This window comes from Microcebus murinus, chromosome 1, assembly GCF_040939455.1.
Source record: "Microcebus murinus isolate Inina chromosome 1, M.murinus_Inina_mat1.0, whole genome shotgun sequence".
Lineage (NCBI taxonomy): Eukaryota > Metazoa > Chordata > Mammalia > Primates > Cheirogaleidae > Microcebus > Microcebus murinus.
In genome coordinates, this window is record NC_134104.1 from 102,422,744 (window position 1) to 102,439,227 (window position 16,484).

The 16,484-nt window shown below is 35.1% G+C and overlaps 1 protein-coding gene across 1 annotated transcript in view; it reads right to left on the reverse strand.

The window, feature by feature from the left end:
* Positions 1-16,484, reverse strand: part of LEKR1 (leucine, glutamate and lysine rich 1) — a 185,005-nt gene that overhangs the window by 16,143 nt on the left and 152,378 nt on the right. Inside the window, exons 10-12 of the mRNA XM_076004425.1 lie at positions 15,171-15,264; positions 5,076-5,240; positions 1,548-1,847 (exon numbers count right to left, since the gene is read on the reverse strand). Of these exons, the coding sequence (XP_075860540.1) occupies positions 1,548-1,847; positions 5,076-5,240; positions 15,171-15,264 (559 nt within the window). The remainder of the gene's footprint in view (positions 1-1,547; positions 1,848-5,075; positions 5,241-15,170; positions 15,265-16,484) is intronic.

A 16,484-nucleotide genomic window follows, 5' to 3' on the forward strand; every position in this document is an offset into this window, starting at 1 on the left:
CTCACTTTCTATATTGCCATTTCTTTGGGGATTTAAGAGTTAGAAAACCTGCTAGTCTTATTGCCTGGACCTTCCTCCTTTTAATCTGTTGTCCCTCCTCCAGAGCTTCAAGTTGGCACCACCTCTCTCTTCCTCAGGGTTTCTCCAGTGGAGCTGCCTCCATGCACGCTCTCCCTCCCTGCTCCTGCCTGAACTGGTGGGGCGGCTCCCTTCACCGGGAGGTTGTGCTGCTGTGTTCCCACAGGTGACACTCAATCACCCAGCCCTCCAGCCATCTGGAGGAGTAGGGAGTGTGTTTGTTTTGTTTTGTTTTCATTTTAAAAGTAAAAAAACAATGGAGGCCCAGAGATGTTGAGTGCTGAGCCTGAGGTCATCTTGAAAATTAGATGCAGAATAACAAGAAGTTAGGTTTCCTGAAAGAGGAAACATCACACCATGCAGATTCAAATTTGAATCTTAGTTCCACCAAGCTGTGTTTTGACCTTATGGAAATTATACAACCTTCTTCAGTCACTTCCTCATCTGTAAGATGTAAATAATTTCTACTTTATAGGGTTTTCCTAGGCATTATTCTTGATCCAGATTCTATTGATTCTATTTTTTATCTTCTATTCACAATTTCTTTACAATAAGTTCACGTCCTAATTATAATGATATAAACTTTCTGTTTGGGTTGGTATATTAAATATAGCAAGAACACGGTATATTTAATTGTTGATAATATTACTATTAGCATTTTCCTTTTATGCCTTTATTAACATGTCAAAAAAACCAACAAAAATATTATTTCTCACTAACTATTCAGAATCTTCCTCCATTTGCCTTTATTTGCTATACTGTCATATATGGGATCAAATATTGAAATGTGACAATATTGAATAACATTGGTGACTAGAAAACAGATTAATTGTTCCACCGTTTCTAAACTATTTAGTAGTTCAGAAATAAGACTTTGTTTGAAAAAAAGTTTTCAAATCAAAATAAGTCTACTCCAGTCTAAATAAAAACACTGCTAAAATAATCATGCATACATAAGAAAGAAGACCAACACATGTAAATTACCTTATAAATTTAGGTTGACAGGAAGGTAAAATCCTAAAGTGAAATTATATTTAAAATACATTGTCCAAATACTTTTTGAACTTAAGCAGTTTTAGTGCTCTAAACTAAAACTTTTGTTGCTCTAAAAAGCACCAAAGCACCAATCTTTCTTTGGCAAAGATTCAATGTTAAAACAAATAAGACATAATTATATAAAGATTCCTAGTCTTAGAGGTTTCTAATAGTCATTTACAACACAGAACTGGGCACTGAGGAAACTTTAGAGATTACATCATTCAATGTATTCATCTTACAAATACGGAAGCCAGGTCCAGAGAAGTTAAGTGACTGCCTAGTTAAGGACAGAGCAAGGATGTGATCTCAGATCCCTGACTAACAATCCAGGAATCTTTCCATGACACCAAGCTACTTTTCATGTTTCTGTTTATTTGTTGTGTTTTTTCACTAATTGCAAAGATGCGAAGGTACTGTCATCTGTTTCCTACCTCTTCCTGGGACTGGTTAAATTGCTGTATCAGTTGCGTCTGTGCCAGCATTACTCTTTCCAGTTCCTCTGACTTCTGTTTCATTTCCTTCCTCAAGTCTTCTGAAACGGAATCATTACTGTCAATTTCCTTCTTCAAGCGAGATTCAAATTCTGCAACCAAATTTTTAAGGTTTTCTATCTCTTTTTCCTTTGACTCAGATTCTTCAGTGTATCGAATATGGGATTCATGGAGTTTTTCTTCAAGAGTGGTCACTTCCAGCCTTAGATCTCTTGTAGCGCCTGTGATTAATTCAGATATCTGTAAGAAAAATCTCTTATTAGTTTATAGGCAATAGTTTTTAGGTAACCACAGAGTTCTTATGATTTTTAGGAGGTTTATTCTTATTTTGGGCAATATAATTCTTTTTTATTATTTTTTATTTTTGAGGAAGAAGTATGCTTTTTATATAGCACCTGTAAACATATCAGTGAAGTATACTATTTTGAAATTCCCCATTTTTTTTTTTGGAATGTTAGATTATCACAACATCAACTGCATTACATAATAGTTACTGAAAGCAAGAAAGGCTAAAACAAGAGTAAAATTTTACAGCTAAAAATATTCATAGCAGCAACTTTTAAAAGATGATTTTTATTATATCAAGCCATTGCACTCGGTCATTTTATTGCTACAGCAAAACAAGGCTATTAAATTATGATACTTCTCATTTTTTATTTAAATGATTGTCTCATTCTGTTCATACATTTAAGAGGTTTATTGTAATTAATCAGTATACTTTTTTGATCAGATGAAAACAAATCTTATGACATATACAGGACTTCAAGATTTTCTTTTTAAGAGTTAAGACTAAAACTTTTATTTTTCCACCTAAAATGGTATCACACTAATCACCCTTGGAAATATATAAATCTCTGTGACTGTATTGAGCTACAAGGACAGCTCAAGTCTTTACAAACAGATCAGGGGCCTATGTGGCACCTAACTAGGTTGGCTTTGGGATCTCAAAATGCCTGATATTTGGGGATGCAAAGAGGAAAGCACCACAATTATACACTACTCATACCATACCAGTAAGTTTTCTTTTGACATGATTTTTTTCCTTTCTTGTATATGATGGCTGGAGGTACCCCAGTTACTATACTTTCTAGAAAAGTATTGCCCAGTAGAACTTCAGTGATGATAGAAATATTCTGTGCTGTCCAGTATGGTAGCCACTAGTCACATGTGGCTATTGACAGTGGTATGCTGGTAAATGTTTAACAACTGATTGTCAGAAAAAAAAAAAGAGCCAGATTTATATCTAGTTTCCATGGTGTAAATGCTCTCACATGGTTACCAACATGATATCACTGGTCACTATGCTGGGAAGAGATGCACAAGACAGGCTTTCAAAAGCCAGTGCTCGCTATTGAAATGTGGCTAATGTAACCAAGGAACTGATTTTAAATTTTAATTAATCTTAATTAATTTAACTGAAATTTAAGTAGCCACTTGTGGCTACCATAAAACAGTGCAATTCTAGAGAATACCAGAATACTTTAAAAATGTACTGCTTCTCAAGGTGGTACCTCTAGATAAATATAATAAATGAAGGAATTTATTATATTTCTTGGTGAAGCTTTTCCTCATAGCATGAAAGTCTTTAGAAGGGAAAAGATTGCTTATTTTCTTTCTCCTTAAAAAACAAAGAACAAAAAACAAACAAGAAGGAGCAGAGCTGCTTCTGATGAAACATATCCTTATTATTAATACTTATGCTACAAATATTATCATATTATAAACATTAGCACAAGAAACTAGTCCATGAAGAATCTGGAAAACATTGACCAAAGTTCCAAGGACTTTGTGAACTATTACTTAAGAAAATTTGTATCCAAAATTTGTTTCAGATGTTAAATTTACATAAAGAATAACTTTTGTGAGAAATCTATTTACAATTAGTAATTTTATAAATTAATATTCCATTATCTTCAACTAATCCAGGAGGGAAGAGGGTCATTGCTATGTCTGAACCGTGGTTTCCATCACCCTGATGAGAGCTGACCCTGCAATAAAGCAGATTATCCTTGGGAGAAGAGGATCACATTAACAGAAATATGTTTTGATTTTTTTTAAAAGAGAGTCAACATTTAAAAATCAGGAGATTTCACTTACAAAATCTGGATTTATGACTTCTTTTGAGAAACTGAAACATCTGGCAAGTTCTGGCCTGCCCGTCTGCATGCCCCTGCCAATGGGATTCTGAGCCACCCAGACTGCAGCAGCAGTCACACAGTGAGCGGGAGAGGAGGGGGGGACTCAGTAGGGTCTGGGGTGCCAGGGCCAGGACCCATCTGGGGGAGGAGGAAGCTTGGGTGAACTAGGGCTCCAAGCTCCATTGTGCTAATTGGATTTCACTTACGAAGCACAAACCCAAAGATAAAATTATTAAGAGTTTCAAGGTAGTGTCTGCAGAGTATGAAATCGAAAGCATGAAGCCTTTCTGAGTGTGGGGCCCTGTGCTATGGCATTGGGCATATACTCAGGTAGCTGGTTCTGCCACACAATGAACTACTAAAATGGTTGTACTAAATTTCCTGTGTACAAATGAAGAGGGCATCAGGACTCATTTGATGCTTAGCTAACACAGACTCTTAATGAGTTTATTCCAAATGCGATTTCCCCACTGGTTCTTCATTAGTATACACACACACACACACACACACACACACACTACACTAAAGTCCTATAAAAACAGGGAAACGTTAACAAAACCTTAAATTATATTTAGGACACACTGTTTAAGAAATTAAGAAGATGTGTTAACATTTTTAAAGTATTTCTCAGCCAGGTGCAGTGGCTCACATCTGTAATCCATACACTCTGGGAGGCCCAGGTGGGAGGATCACTTGAGCTCAGGAGTTGGAGACCAGCCTAGGAAAGAGCAAGACCCCTTCTCTACTAAAAATAGAAAAATTAGCCGAGTGTGGTGGTGTGCACCTGTAATCCCAGCTACTTGGGAGGCTGAGCCAGGAGAATCGCTTGAGCCCAGAGTCTGAGGTTGCTGTGAGCTAGGCTGACACCACGGCACTCTAGCCCCGGTGACAGAGCAAGATGCCATCTCAAAAGAAAAAAAAAAAATCTCCTCATTCAAAAATGTTTAGAATTAAAAATATTTGCCATTAGAGGGGATATGCTTTAGTTGTTGGGAAATTTTTAATTGTGTAAAACACCTCATTATCTTTTGATGTTAGCTATTTGAGGTGTTGGAATATCTAGTCATGATAATTTCTCATCATATAATTTATACTGCTTTCAAATTGTTTTTAGTAGAAAACATTTCATATACAGCTGGGTTGTGTGCCTGTATAATTTATCTCAGCTATCCATTCTGGAAGACAGCCAAATTATTTTACCTATATGGCTAAAACTAAGGCACAGTGACCATAAGAAGGCCTATAAATACTGCAGCATTCTTAGGAGGAAATAATCAACATGTGTAGTTTCAAACTCATTAAATAGTGATGAATTATCATAATAACAAACCTTCATTTGTAGTTCCTCTTGTTCTTTCTTATACTTTTGGATTATTTCTTCATGCTTTTCTTTTTCAATATCAAGTTCCAGTTTTGCTTCTTTCTTAAAGAGAAGAGCTTGCTCCTCAGATTCAATTAAATGTCGAGCTCTTTCCTTGGCCAGTTCAGCTTCAATCTAGAAAATAGCATTTAACACATACATAAAACTATTTTGCCTTGAAATAAGTACAGTAAGCTTATTTTCAGCCTAATTTAAAAAAAATTTTAACATTAAATTTTTAATTAAACTATTTTAAAAATTCTAGTATTAAAAAAATATGACTTAGAACCTGGGCCAAATATTCCAACACCTTCTAAGACCTTCTAAGACCTGAAAAATTAATAGAGAAGTTAGAAATATATATTATGACAATTTTCATAAATACTAAAAGCTTAGTCATCTGTTCATTTATACTGTAAACTCAGGCTTTGCCAGTAATTTATAAGAGAAAATTAAACAAACAAACAAACAGATTTTGAGGCTCTTAGACAAAGTTCTGCTGAAACCTCAGAGGGGATACAAAGTACAAGTGTTGATTTTTCAAATGGCCCCTTCTTGATGGAGGTCATAGAAAATTTTGGAGTCACAGATCATCATTTTAATGTGACTGAGGCTGGAAAGATGATTAAAGGAAGTGAAGTATCACAAGAATGGAAAAACAAGCACCACATGTACTCACCATCAAATTGGTATTAACTGACCAACACTTAAGTGCACATATAGTAATAACATTCATTGGGTGTTGGGCAGGTGGGGGGGTGGGTATATTCACACCTAATGGGTGTGGTGTGCACTGTCTGGGGGATGGACATGCTTCAAGCTCTGACTCAGGTGGGACAAAGGCAATATATGTAATCTAAATATTTGTACCCCCATAAGATGCTGAAGTAAAATGAAAAATAATTTAAAAAGGAAAACATAGTGATGCCTGTACAGATGATCCCCTACTTAAAATGGTTTGATATTTGATTTTTTGACTTTATGATTGTGTGAAAGCAATATGCATTCAGTAGAAACTGTCCTTCGAATTTTGGGTTTTGATCTTTTCCCAGGCCACCGATATGAGGTATGATACTCTCTCGGGGTGCTGGGCAGCTGCAGCAAGCCATGCAATCAGGAGGGGAAACAACCTCTACCCTACAGTGTATATGTACTGTGTTGCCAGCATTTTGAGGATACTGTGTTTTGTGTTTTTGGCATCATGTCTACAAAATGCCCATTTTTTTGATTTACAATATCTTCAAATTACTGTGGGTTTATCGGGAGGTAACACCATTGTTAAGTCAAAGAGGGTCTGTATCCATATTTTGATTCAGAATCATAGTGCTGGAAGGGATCTTAGAAATTCCCTAGTTCAACCTCTCATGCTTCCATGAATTGTGGAAAGAATAAACAAGGATTTTGGATGCAGATGGAGTTGAATTTAAACCCTGGCTCTGCCACTTGATAACTGAGTGATCTTAAGTTTGTGACTGTAACCTCTCCTGGTGGGGTTATAACTAGTTCCCTTAGGGTTGTTATGAGAATTAAATGAGGTAAAGCATCTGTATAAAGCTCTAGCACAAGCAGACATTCTATAGTCAGTGGAGATTACTGTAGTCAGTGGAGATTACTTCCATGCCCTGACTTTTCAGTCTTTACTACAAATCTACAGTAAATGACAGTCTGCTATGTGCCTCACAACTCCAGAAACCATAACTCACTCCTTCCTCAGTAGGCATTTCCATTTTCAGACAGTGCTAAGCATTAAACAGTTTTTCCTGTCATTGAGCCAACATCTCTCTCTATGTGGTTTTTAACCATTGGTTTTTGCTCTGCCTACTGGAGCAAGAGAGAGAACAAATCTATGAGTACTAGAGTCAGTCATCCCCTGGGAGTTCATCTAGTAAGATTAGAGAAGGGATCCCATGACAGGCTGGCTCTAGATTTACACTGTACTATGATTAGAAACTCTAAGAGGGGGCAAATGCCAGGTAAATTGGGGAAAAACTGTCAAACCTGACTATGATTATGTGATTCAGGCCACCAAGAGAACAAAAGGGGTCAATCTAAATTTCTCAAGGGAACATTGAGAACAAGGTAACAGGACACAGAAATATTGCTAAGAAAGTTTATGGAAAGCCCTTTAAATTAAATAAAATGTAGACAGAAGACTAACTTCAGTGTTGGGTCAATTGGTTTTATTTCACTGGGTATAGCACTGGAGCATTTGCCCCAGGCAATGTAATTATACAGTACTCAATGCAAGGAGTTATTTTGGCTCTCTGAAAACAAATTTCTAGATTGTCTAGCTAAAAGAGCACTAATGATCTTTTAGGAACATTATAGAATTATTTGAACGGGTTGCTCTCAGACTTCTAAAGACAAGGAGAGCTTCAGGGGCACTCAGAAAAGAATATGAAACCAGTACAAGGTGGAGAGGGTGTGCACACTCAGATGTTTCTGGTGCACTCTACAGCTCAGCTCGTTTAGTTTTCCCATGTAACTTGTCTCCACACATCTCCACAGAAGGTGTAAGGACCATGGACTTGGTATTTATTTAGTTTTAAAATATTTGGGGATTTTCTGGATAAATTTTTGTCAATGTTTTCTACTTTAATTCCATTATTGTCAGAGAAAAGACTTTGTATGATTTGAATCTTTTTAAATGTATTAAGACTTATTTGTGGCTGGGCATGGTGGCTCACACCTATAATCCTGCCATTCTGGGAGGCCAAGGCAGGAGGTTTGCTTGAGGTCAGGAGTTTGAGACCAGCCTGAGCAAGAGTGAGACCCCGTGTCTACTAAAAATAGAAACAAATTAGTCGGACAACTGAAAACATATAGAAAAAATTAGCCAGGCATGGTGGTGCATGCCTGAGTCCCAGCTACTTGGGAGGCTGAGGCAGGAGGATCGCTTGAGCCCAGGAGTTTGAGGTTGCTGTAAGCTAAGCTGACACTATGCCACTCTAGCCTGGGCAACAGAGTAAGACTCTGTCTCAAAAAAAGAGACTTATTTGTAACCCCAAATATCGTCTACTTTGGTAAATTTTCATGTGCACTTGAGAAAAATATGTATTCTGCTGTTAAGTGGAGAATTCTACAAATATCAATGAAGTCAAATTTGTTAACAGTATTCAATATATCTCTTAAAAATCAATTATTATACTCCTTTCCATAGTATATATCCTTACTGATTTTCTGGCTATTTTTATATCAATTAATGAAAGAGGGATATTGACATCTTAGACTCTAATTATGGATTTATTTCTCTTTGCAGTGCTATCAAATTTTGCTTCATGTATTTTTAAGTTAGGTGAATAAACATTTAGGGTTATTAAGTATTCCTGGTGAACTAACTCCATCATCCTTTTGAAATAACCTTTGTCCCTGACAATATTTTAAGTATTCTGATGTCCTTGATCTGAAATCTACTTTATCTGATAGTAATATAGCTACTTCAGCTTTCTTTTGATTTGTGTTAACCTGTTGTATCTTTTTCCATGCTTTATTTTTAACCTATTTATATCTTTATATTAAAGTGTTTTTCTTAAGAGCTTATTTGGAGGTTCTAGCAGGAAAGCACAGCTACTCATACACCCTTCACCAAAGAATAGTCCTCCTCCCTCAGGAAAGGTTATCATTTTCCACCGATCATGCAAGTTTGGGTGAGACCCCCAGGAGCAGTGAGGGAAGAAGGGGACACTCCACCTAGCCATCTGGATCAGCCAAATCAACCCTGGTGATAAATGGGATGACAGATGCAGCCAGATCACCCTACAGACTAAGGCTCATTTCTTACAGGCAACATATAGTAGGATCTTGAATTTTTATCCAACATGAAAATGTGCTTTTTAATGGAGATGTTTAGACCAGGGCTTAGCAAACTGTGGCTCACAGACTAGATTCAGCCATGACCATTCATCTGCATATTGTCTATGGCTGTTTTTATGCTACAATGGCAGAGTTGAATGATTGTGACAGAGGCTGTATGTCCCACAAAACCAAAAATATTTATTAACTGGTCCTTTATAGAAAAAATTTCCTGACGCTTGGTTTAGACCATTTACATTTAATGCAGTTATTGATATGATTAGCTTTAAATCTGTTATCTTGCTGTGTGTTTTCTATTTGACCATCTCACCTTTTTTCGTTTTCTTATTTTTCTGTCTTCTTTAGGAGTGAATATTTTTTATTCAATTTTATCTCCTTTAAAGAAATTTAAATAATAATAAAAAAACATATCTTTACTCACACTGTTACCATTTCTGGCATTTTACATTCCTTTGTGTAGATCCATATTTCCATCTGGTATACTTTTTCTTCTGATTAAAGGACTTCTTTTAACATTTCTTATAGTTCTAGTAATTTTTTTTAGCCCTTTTCTGAGAAAGGTCTTTATTTTACCCTCATTTTTAAAGGATATTTTCACTTGGCACAGAATTCTAGGTCAACAGCTTTCTGCCCCACCCCAGGCCCCTTCTTTTAGTATAATACTTTCAGTCCTACTATCTTCTTGCTTGCATTATTTCTGATTAAAAATCTGCTGTCATTATTATCTTTGTCCTTCCATTTCATATGTCTTTTTTTCCCTCTGGTTGCTTTTAAACTTTTCTTTTTATTACTGTTTTTGAACAACTGGATTTTAATGTTCCTTGGTGAGCTTGTTTTTTTGTGCTTGCAGTTTGTTGAGCTTCTTGAATATGTGGCTGCATTAAATTTGTAACATTTTCAGTCATTATTTCTTCAAGTACTTTTTCTGTCCCCTCTTCTTTCTCCCGTCCTTCAAAAATTTCAATTATACATAAATTAGGTGCCTTGAATTTGTCTCACAGCTCACCAATGTTCTTTTTGGTTTTTTTGTTGTTGTTTGTTTTGTTTTGTTTTTTGAGTTTCTTTGTTTGATTTGAAAAGTTTTTCTATTGTTGTGTCTTAAGTTCTCTAAACCTTTTTTTCCAGAATGTTTGTTGATTGCCATTGATCCAGTTCTGTGTACTTTTTGTTTTGGTCATTATCTTTTTCATCTCTAGAAATCCTGTAACTAACTGGTATTTTTTATATCTTCCACATTTCTACTTAACATAGTCATTTTTTCTTTAGCACTGGGACATATGGAATACAATTATTATACCTGTTTTAATGGCTTTGCCTGCTAATCCTAACATCTGTACCTTTCTGGGTCAGATTTTACTCATTGATTTTTCCTTTCACTGTGAGTCCTACTTTCCTGTTTGTTTCCATGGATAGCAATTTTTGATTGGATGTTAGCTATTGTTAATTTTACCTTGTTAGGTATTGGATATTTTTATATTCATATGAATATTTCTGTTCTGGGATACAGTTAAGTTTCTTGAAATCCACTTGATTATTTTGTCTTCCTCTTAACATTTATCAGGCAGGATCAGATCAGCATTTTATCTAATGCTAATTATTCCCACCTACTGATGCAAGACCCTTCTGAGTAAATTCTAGGTTTTCCAGTCTGGCTAGTGGAAACATACATTATTACTGCCATGTGTGGGTATTTGATACTCTCCTCTCCAATCCTTTCAGATGGGCCTTCCCTTGGCTTTGGGTAGTTCGCCCACATGTAAGGATTGATCATACACTTACGCAAGGGGACTCTGTATATCTCCAGTGTTCTTCCACTGTGCAGCTCTCTCTGTGAACACTATCCTATGAATTTTAGCTACATTGATCCCCCTGGACTCTCTGCAAGTTGTCTTCAACTCAAAAAGTCTGCCAGACTTAATCTGGATTCCCACTCCCTGCAGCATGGCCTGAAATTTCTTTCAAGGCACTAAGCTACTGTAATCACAGGGTTCATCTTGTTTGTCTCCTGCCTCCAAAAATCATTGTCCTTTTTTGCGTGATGTCTTGAAACCATTGTTTTCTATCTTTTCTCCAGTGTTTTATTTGTTTCAGGTGGGAAAGTAAATGTGGTCCCTGTTACTCTATCTTGGCTAAATGCAGAAGTTTTAGACTTTGTATTTAGATACATGGAGGTTAATTCTCAGATAATTTCCTGCCTTTATAATTCTCAGATAATTTCCTGGCTTTATAACCATGGCAAATTACCTACTTCTCTGAGTCTAACTTTTTTATGTGAAAGTGGGGATAATAATGTCACAATGATTAAAATTATATTTATGGAAAACAGTACAAAGCCTGTCATATAGTAAATACTATAGTATTTACATATAGTAAATACTATAGTATTTGGAGACTATAGTAATGGAGACTATTTATCATCTAGATTAATGATTTAACAGATGATTTTTGCAGGCCAGATTTTACAGATCTAAATTGTTGAAATTTTATTAATTCAAATTTTAAATTACATTAATTTTTTTAAAAGTGTGTTGTGAATATTCTTTTTAGCCATATATATTATGCATAGATAAAAATTGATATTTTATAAATAACAACTTCATCTATGTCAATTTTTTTATTTTACAAGTTATTCTTCTTAATTTTATTAATAGTACACTAGAAAACCTTAGAATTATTTGGTCATTTGGCTCTTACATTTTCAAAAAGAATTTGAAATTTTGTTTTTGCCTCCCTTCAGAATTGGAATTGACTATTTCTTGAGATAAACTTTTCTCCCCTGCATTTTCCCTATCAATCCAGGTGCTTCAGCCAGGAAGTATGTATCAAGAGATATTGTACTGAGTCCCATTTTTTGACTCAGAAATTTCACTAATGGAATTAACATATTTGTTTGTTTAACTATTGGTTTATTTATTTATTTATTTCAGCATATTATAGGGGTACAAATGTTAAGGTTACATATATTGCCCTTGCCTCCTCTCCCCCCTTGAGTCAGAGCTTCAAGCATGTCCATCCCCTGGTTAGTGCACATCGCACTCATTATGTATGTATAAACACATCCCCTCCTCACCACCTGCCTGACACTCGATAAAGATAAATCTTATTCCTATATGTCCACTTAGGTGTTGATCAGTTAATATCAATTTTCTGGTGGTATATGTGGTGCTTATTTTTCTATTCTTAGGATACTTCACTTAATAGAATGGGTTCCAGTTCTATCCAGGAAAATATAAGAGGTGCTATATCACAGTTGTTACATATACTATATTTTATTAATCCACTCATATATTGATAGGCACTTCAGTTGTTTCCACATCTTTGCAATTGTGAATTGTGTTGCTATAAACATTCAAGTGCAGGTATCTTTTTCATATAGTGACTTTTGTTGTTTTGGGTAGATGCCCTGTAATGGGATTGCTGGATCAAATGGGTGTGAAACTATTAGAATAACTATTGGTTTTTAAAAGTTCTATATACTATTTAAAATTAGGTCAACGGTGCGATTCTAAAATGTTCTTAAATGTGATATTTTGATAATAATCTAAGAAAATATTGAGTTGGAATTTGTTTATTGTACTAAAATGTTAGTTAATAAGTTACGTGAGTTGATTATGTAAACAATGTGGCTATAGGCTATTTTTTATTACAAAATTTTAATTGAATAGTAACAATATTGTGCATTTAAAACCAATTTTAAAGGTTCCGCTTGCACATTAATTTGCTTTCTTCACATCAAAGCAATACTTGAAATAAACAAAAATCCATGACAATTAGTAAATATGCAGTTATTTTAAAATGTGCCATCCTTGTTGCATAGCAACTATTGATCCTATTATGTGCTTTTTACATACTCTAAAATAATTAAGCACAGGCACAAATTGCTATTTACTTTTTTCAGATGTTAAAAGCATTTAAGTTATGAAGTTTATTTTAATATGTGTTTTATACATTTGTAAAAGGAACATTTCATTCCTATGCAAAGGCACAGTGACCCAAGAAAGAGATGACAATGTCATATTAGTGACTCTCCTTTCTTATGAGAGGACTATTAGGGAACTTTTTATTCATAGTCTCAATAGCTAACATAGCCAAGACATAATTATCATTCCTTGGCTCCACTGCTCTGAATCTTGATTTGCTGCTAGCTAAATGATAACATTTATTAACACAATCTATTTCCTCTCAACAAAATGAAATGTCCATTTATACTATAGAAAATTATACATGCCACAATACATCTGTGATATAATTAATATATTAGAAAGATATCATGGTCTTAGTAATAACTTAGAGACTATTACATAGGATTATCTTCACCATCAAATTAATAGCATAAAGCAAGAACATAAAATGCTTTTATATGGTCAGCTGCTAACACTAACTTGTTCTATTCTCTGTGTTAGCAACTCAGGGATGCTGTATGGTGAGCATAAGACCTAGAGTGGATCATAAACACAGAAACCGTTCCTCTTGTCAAGTGTCTCTGAAAATCCCTAGTATGGTATGAATGTGGAGACAGGAACTTCTACACGAGCAAAGGCAGGAGAGTTCATTCCATCAGTCCAAGAAAAGGAGTTCAGGAGCTTGAGAAAAGGGAGGGATCTCTGAATCTCTACCTATGTTAATTCCATTAGTGAAATTTCTGAGTCAACAGATGGGACTCAACATAATGTCTCTTGATACATATGGAAAAACTGCTCTCCAAAAAGGTTCCTTTAATTTCTACTGCCTTTATGAGAGACTATCTCATTAGACCTTCACCACAGTGTTAAAACTATTCTATCAGTTGGATGGGTAAAACAAACAAACAAACAAAAAACCTCTCATTGTTTTAATTTGTATATTTTGAACTACTAATTAGGTTGATCTTCTTATTTTTGAATTTTTAAACATGGATTGGTATGGATAGAAAAAGCAAATAAGAGCAGACCAGCCAATTGACTACACTACGCTAATAAAAATTAGACAGAATTAAAGAAGTTGGGCCTTAGAGAAGTAAAAAAAAGAAAAAGCCTGTGCTACAAATAAAGAGTGACATACTTACAGCAACTTTATTACACATTCTCAAATTTTGTTTTTGCCCATATGCAACTATTGTTACAGTGATCATTTTATTATAGCATGACTGTGTGCCCTGAGGGACAAGGTAAGGAGTATTTATTTTTAGAGGGCTAGTACTGGCTGAGTATGGCCATCTGTTTGAAGGTTGGAAATGGAAGCAACAAATTTTGAATTGATCTAAGCCAGCAACAGTAACTAGGGGTTTTACTCTGGATGGTAGAGTGGGGATTCCTGGTGGAGATGTTAGTTTGAAGATGGCCACTGCTTGTTGCTTGAGGTTACAAGTTATGGGGTCTAGTTCCAAAGGAGAAGAATCTGATAATAACCAAACAGGTTGTCAGGACTTCAGTAAAATAATCTGAATTTCAGTGGCTAGCTCTAATTGCAGAGGAAAACTTAAGATATAGTAAGAAAACTAAGGTGGAAGGCCAGGGCTAGGCAAAGAAAGCAGCTGGGGCAGAAAATGAGTTGGAAATGCTTTGGCTCAATTTGCAGGATAGGGCACCAGCGATCAGTCAATGTATTAGAGGTTTATGGCAGGGAGACGATGCTGTGCATGGCCTGAGAAGGCAGGGACTAACAATCTTAAAAATATTACTTATATTATTTAAAATTATGAAAGTAATACATATTCATTGCTGGAACTTTGAAAACTACAGAAAAGTCCAAAGACCAAAATCAATGCAATTTTTTGTTCATAATCTAGGAACAAAAATTTCTTTGTAAATAATGGCAAGTTAAATCCTTATTCATTTCACTTTGCCAAAACTTCATAACTAAATAAGTTTAAGTCATTTTCCATTCTCTTATATGATCTGCTTATAATAGAAACAGAGAAGTTGTGAGAATTAATATTTCTCTGCTTTTAGAACATGATCAAATGCAGATTCTGACACTTGATGAGAAAAAAATGTAAATACTTAAAAGTAAAAATTATGCTTTTCCATGAGAACCAAGGGCTATGTTAATCTTATAAGATTTCGAAATCTGTTCTTACTTTTTAATTTCCCATTATGTTGCCTATTATTTTGGAAAGGACACATCGTAAGCATATTTGGTCTAGGAAATTCCAGAAGGAATCAAAAATGTGCATAGAAACAAAGAAATCTATGTGGAATAGTCTTCTGGCAAATGGACAGAATTTTAAGAAGCAAATGGGACATATGCTGACGAAAGTCACTCTACTGTTACCTTCTCCTTCCAGTTATCATCATTCATCAGCTTCTGTCTAAGGGTTTCCTGCAGCTGCTCGATGCTTTTCTGATGTGAAATCAGCATCAATTCCCTGAAAATCATAAACCCGACAAATGAATAAGTAAGACTCACCCTAACACTATTCCTAAATTGTGGTTTGTGGCTCAGAGAATATTATTTCACAGCTTAGTCTATTTATTCTCTTTAGCAATATATTTATCGCTACTAAGTACTATCAATATTTTAACTGTTAACAGCAATTTATAAATACTGCATACATGGTAAGTGTTTTCCCAGGCTTAATTTTTGCTTAATAAGTAATAAGTTATTATTTTGCATGAAAGAGTAACAACATATGTAGAGTCTCAAATATAATAAAACATTGTAAGTTGGGTTCAAAAACTTTATGACTAAATTCTAGCAGCAGACATGTTGGGATATGCCATGAAGTCAACACATATTAGCAGTTCCTGAGAAATTTATTTTTCTTTTACTTATCTCAAATATTGATAGCAACAAACCAAATTAAATAGAAGGTAATGTCAGGGATGTGGTATAGTACAAAACATATTAAAATTAGAAAAGAAAACATAAAGAACACTTTAGTGTTTTAATCCACATAATGGATCTCAATGCTTAGATTGTGATCCTTCGGGTAGAAGTAAGAACAGGAGGAGATTCATGAGAAAACTTCACAAGGACACTGAAATTAAGACTTAGAATACCACTAGCAGCAGCAAAAGCATGCTTGTCGATCAGGGCTGCTTCCCACTTGCATAATCACCATGACTCTTATCGTTTTCTATGGATGTAATAACTTCTGTATTGCTTATTCCTTCTTCAAATCCCTTTGTTTTCCATCATCATTCTTTTCCTTTTAGCTTTGACTCCTTTTCAGACTTGAGACTTTCATTTATAACTAACTGCTTGTTGGACATCACCACCTAATGATCCATCAACACCAAAGAGTCCACACATCAAAAACCAAATTCACCATCTCCTGCAAACTTTCCTTTCCTCCTGACTTCTGAAAACCTTCAACGGTGAAAACCTTTGGCTTGAAATCCCTGAAGCCCTTCTCCCTGTTCTACCACAACCATTCAATAGCAAGTTTTATATATTCCGCTTCCTTTTATATATTCTGCTTCATTGGTGTCTCTCAAACTAGTTCCTGTTTTCCTTTCCCACAACAAAAAGCCTTGTTAAGTTTCTTGACTTTATTTGCCACCTAGAGTATTGTAATAGACTCTTTTTTTATTTTTATTTTTTGAGATAGAGTCTCGCTTTGGTGCACAGGCTAGAGTGAGTGTC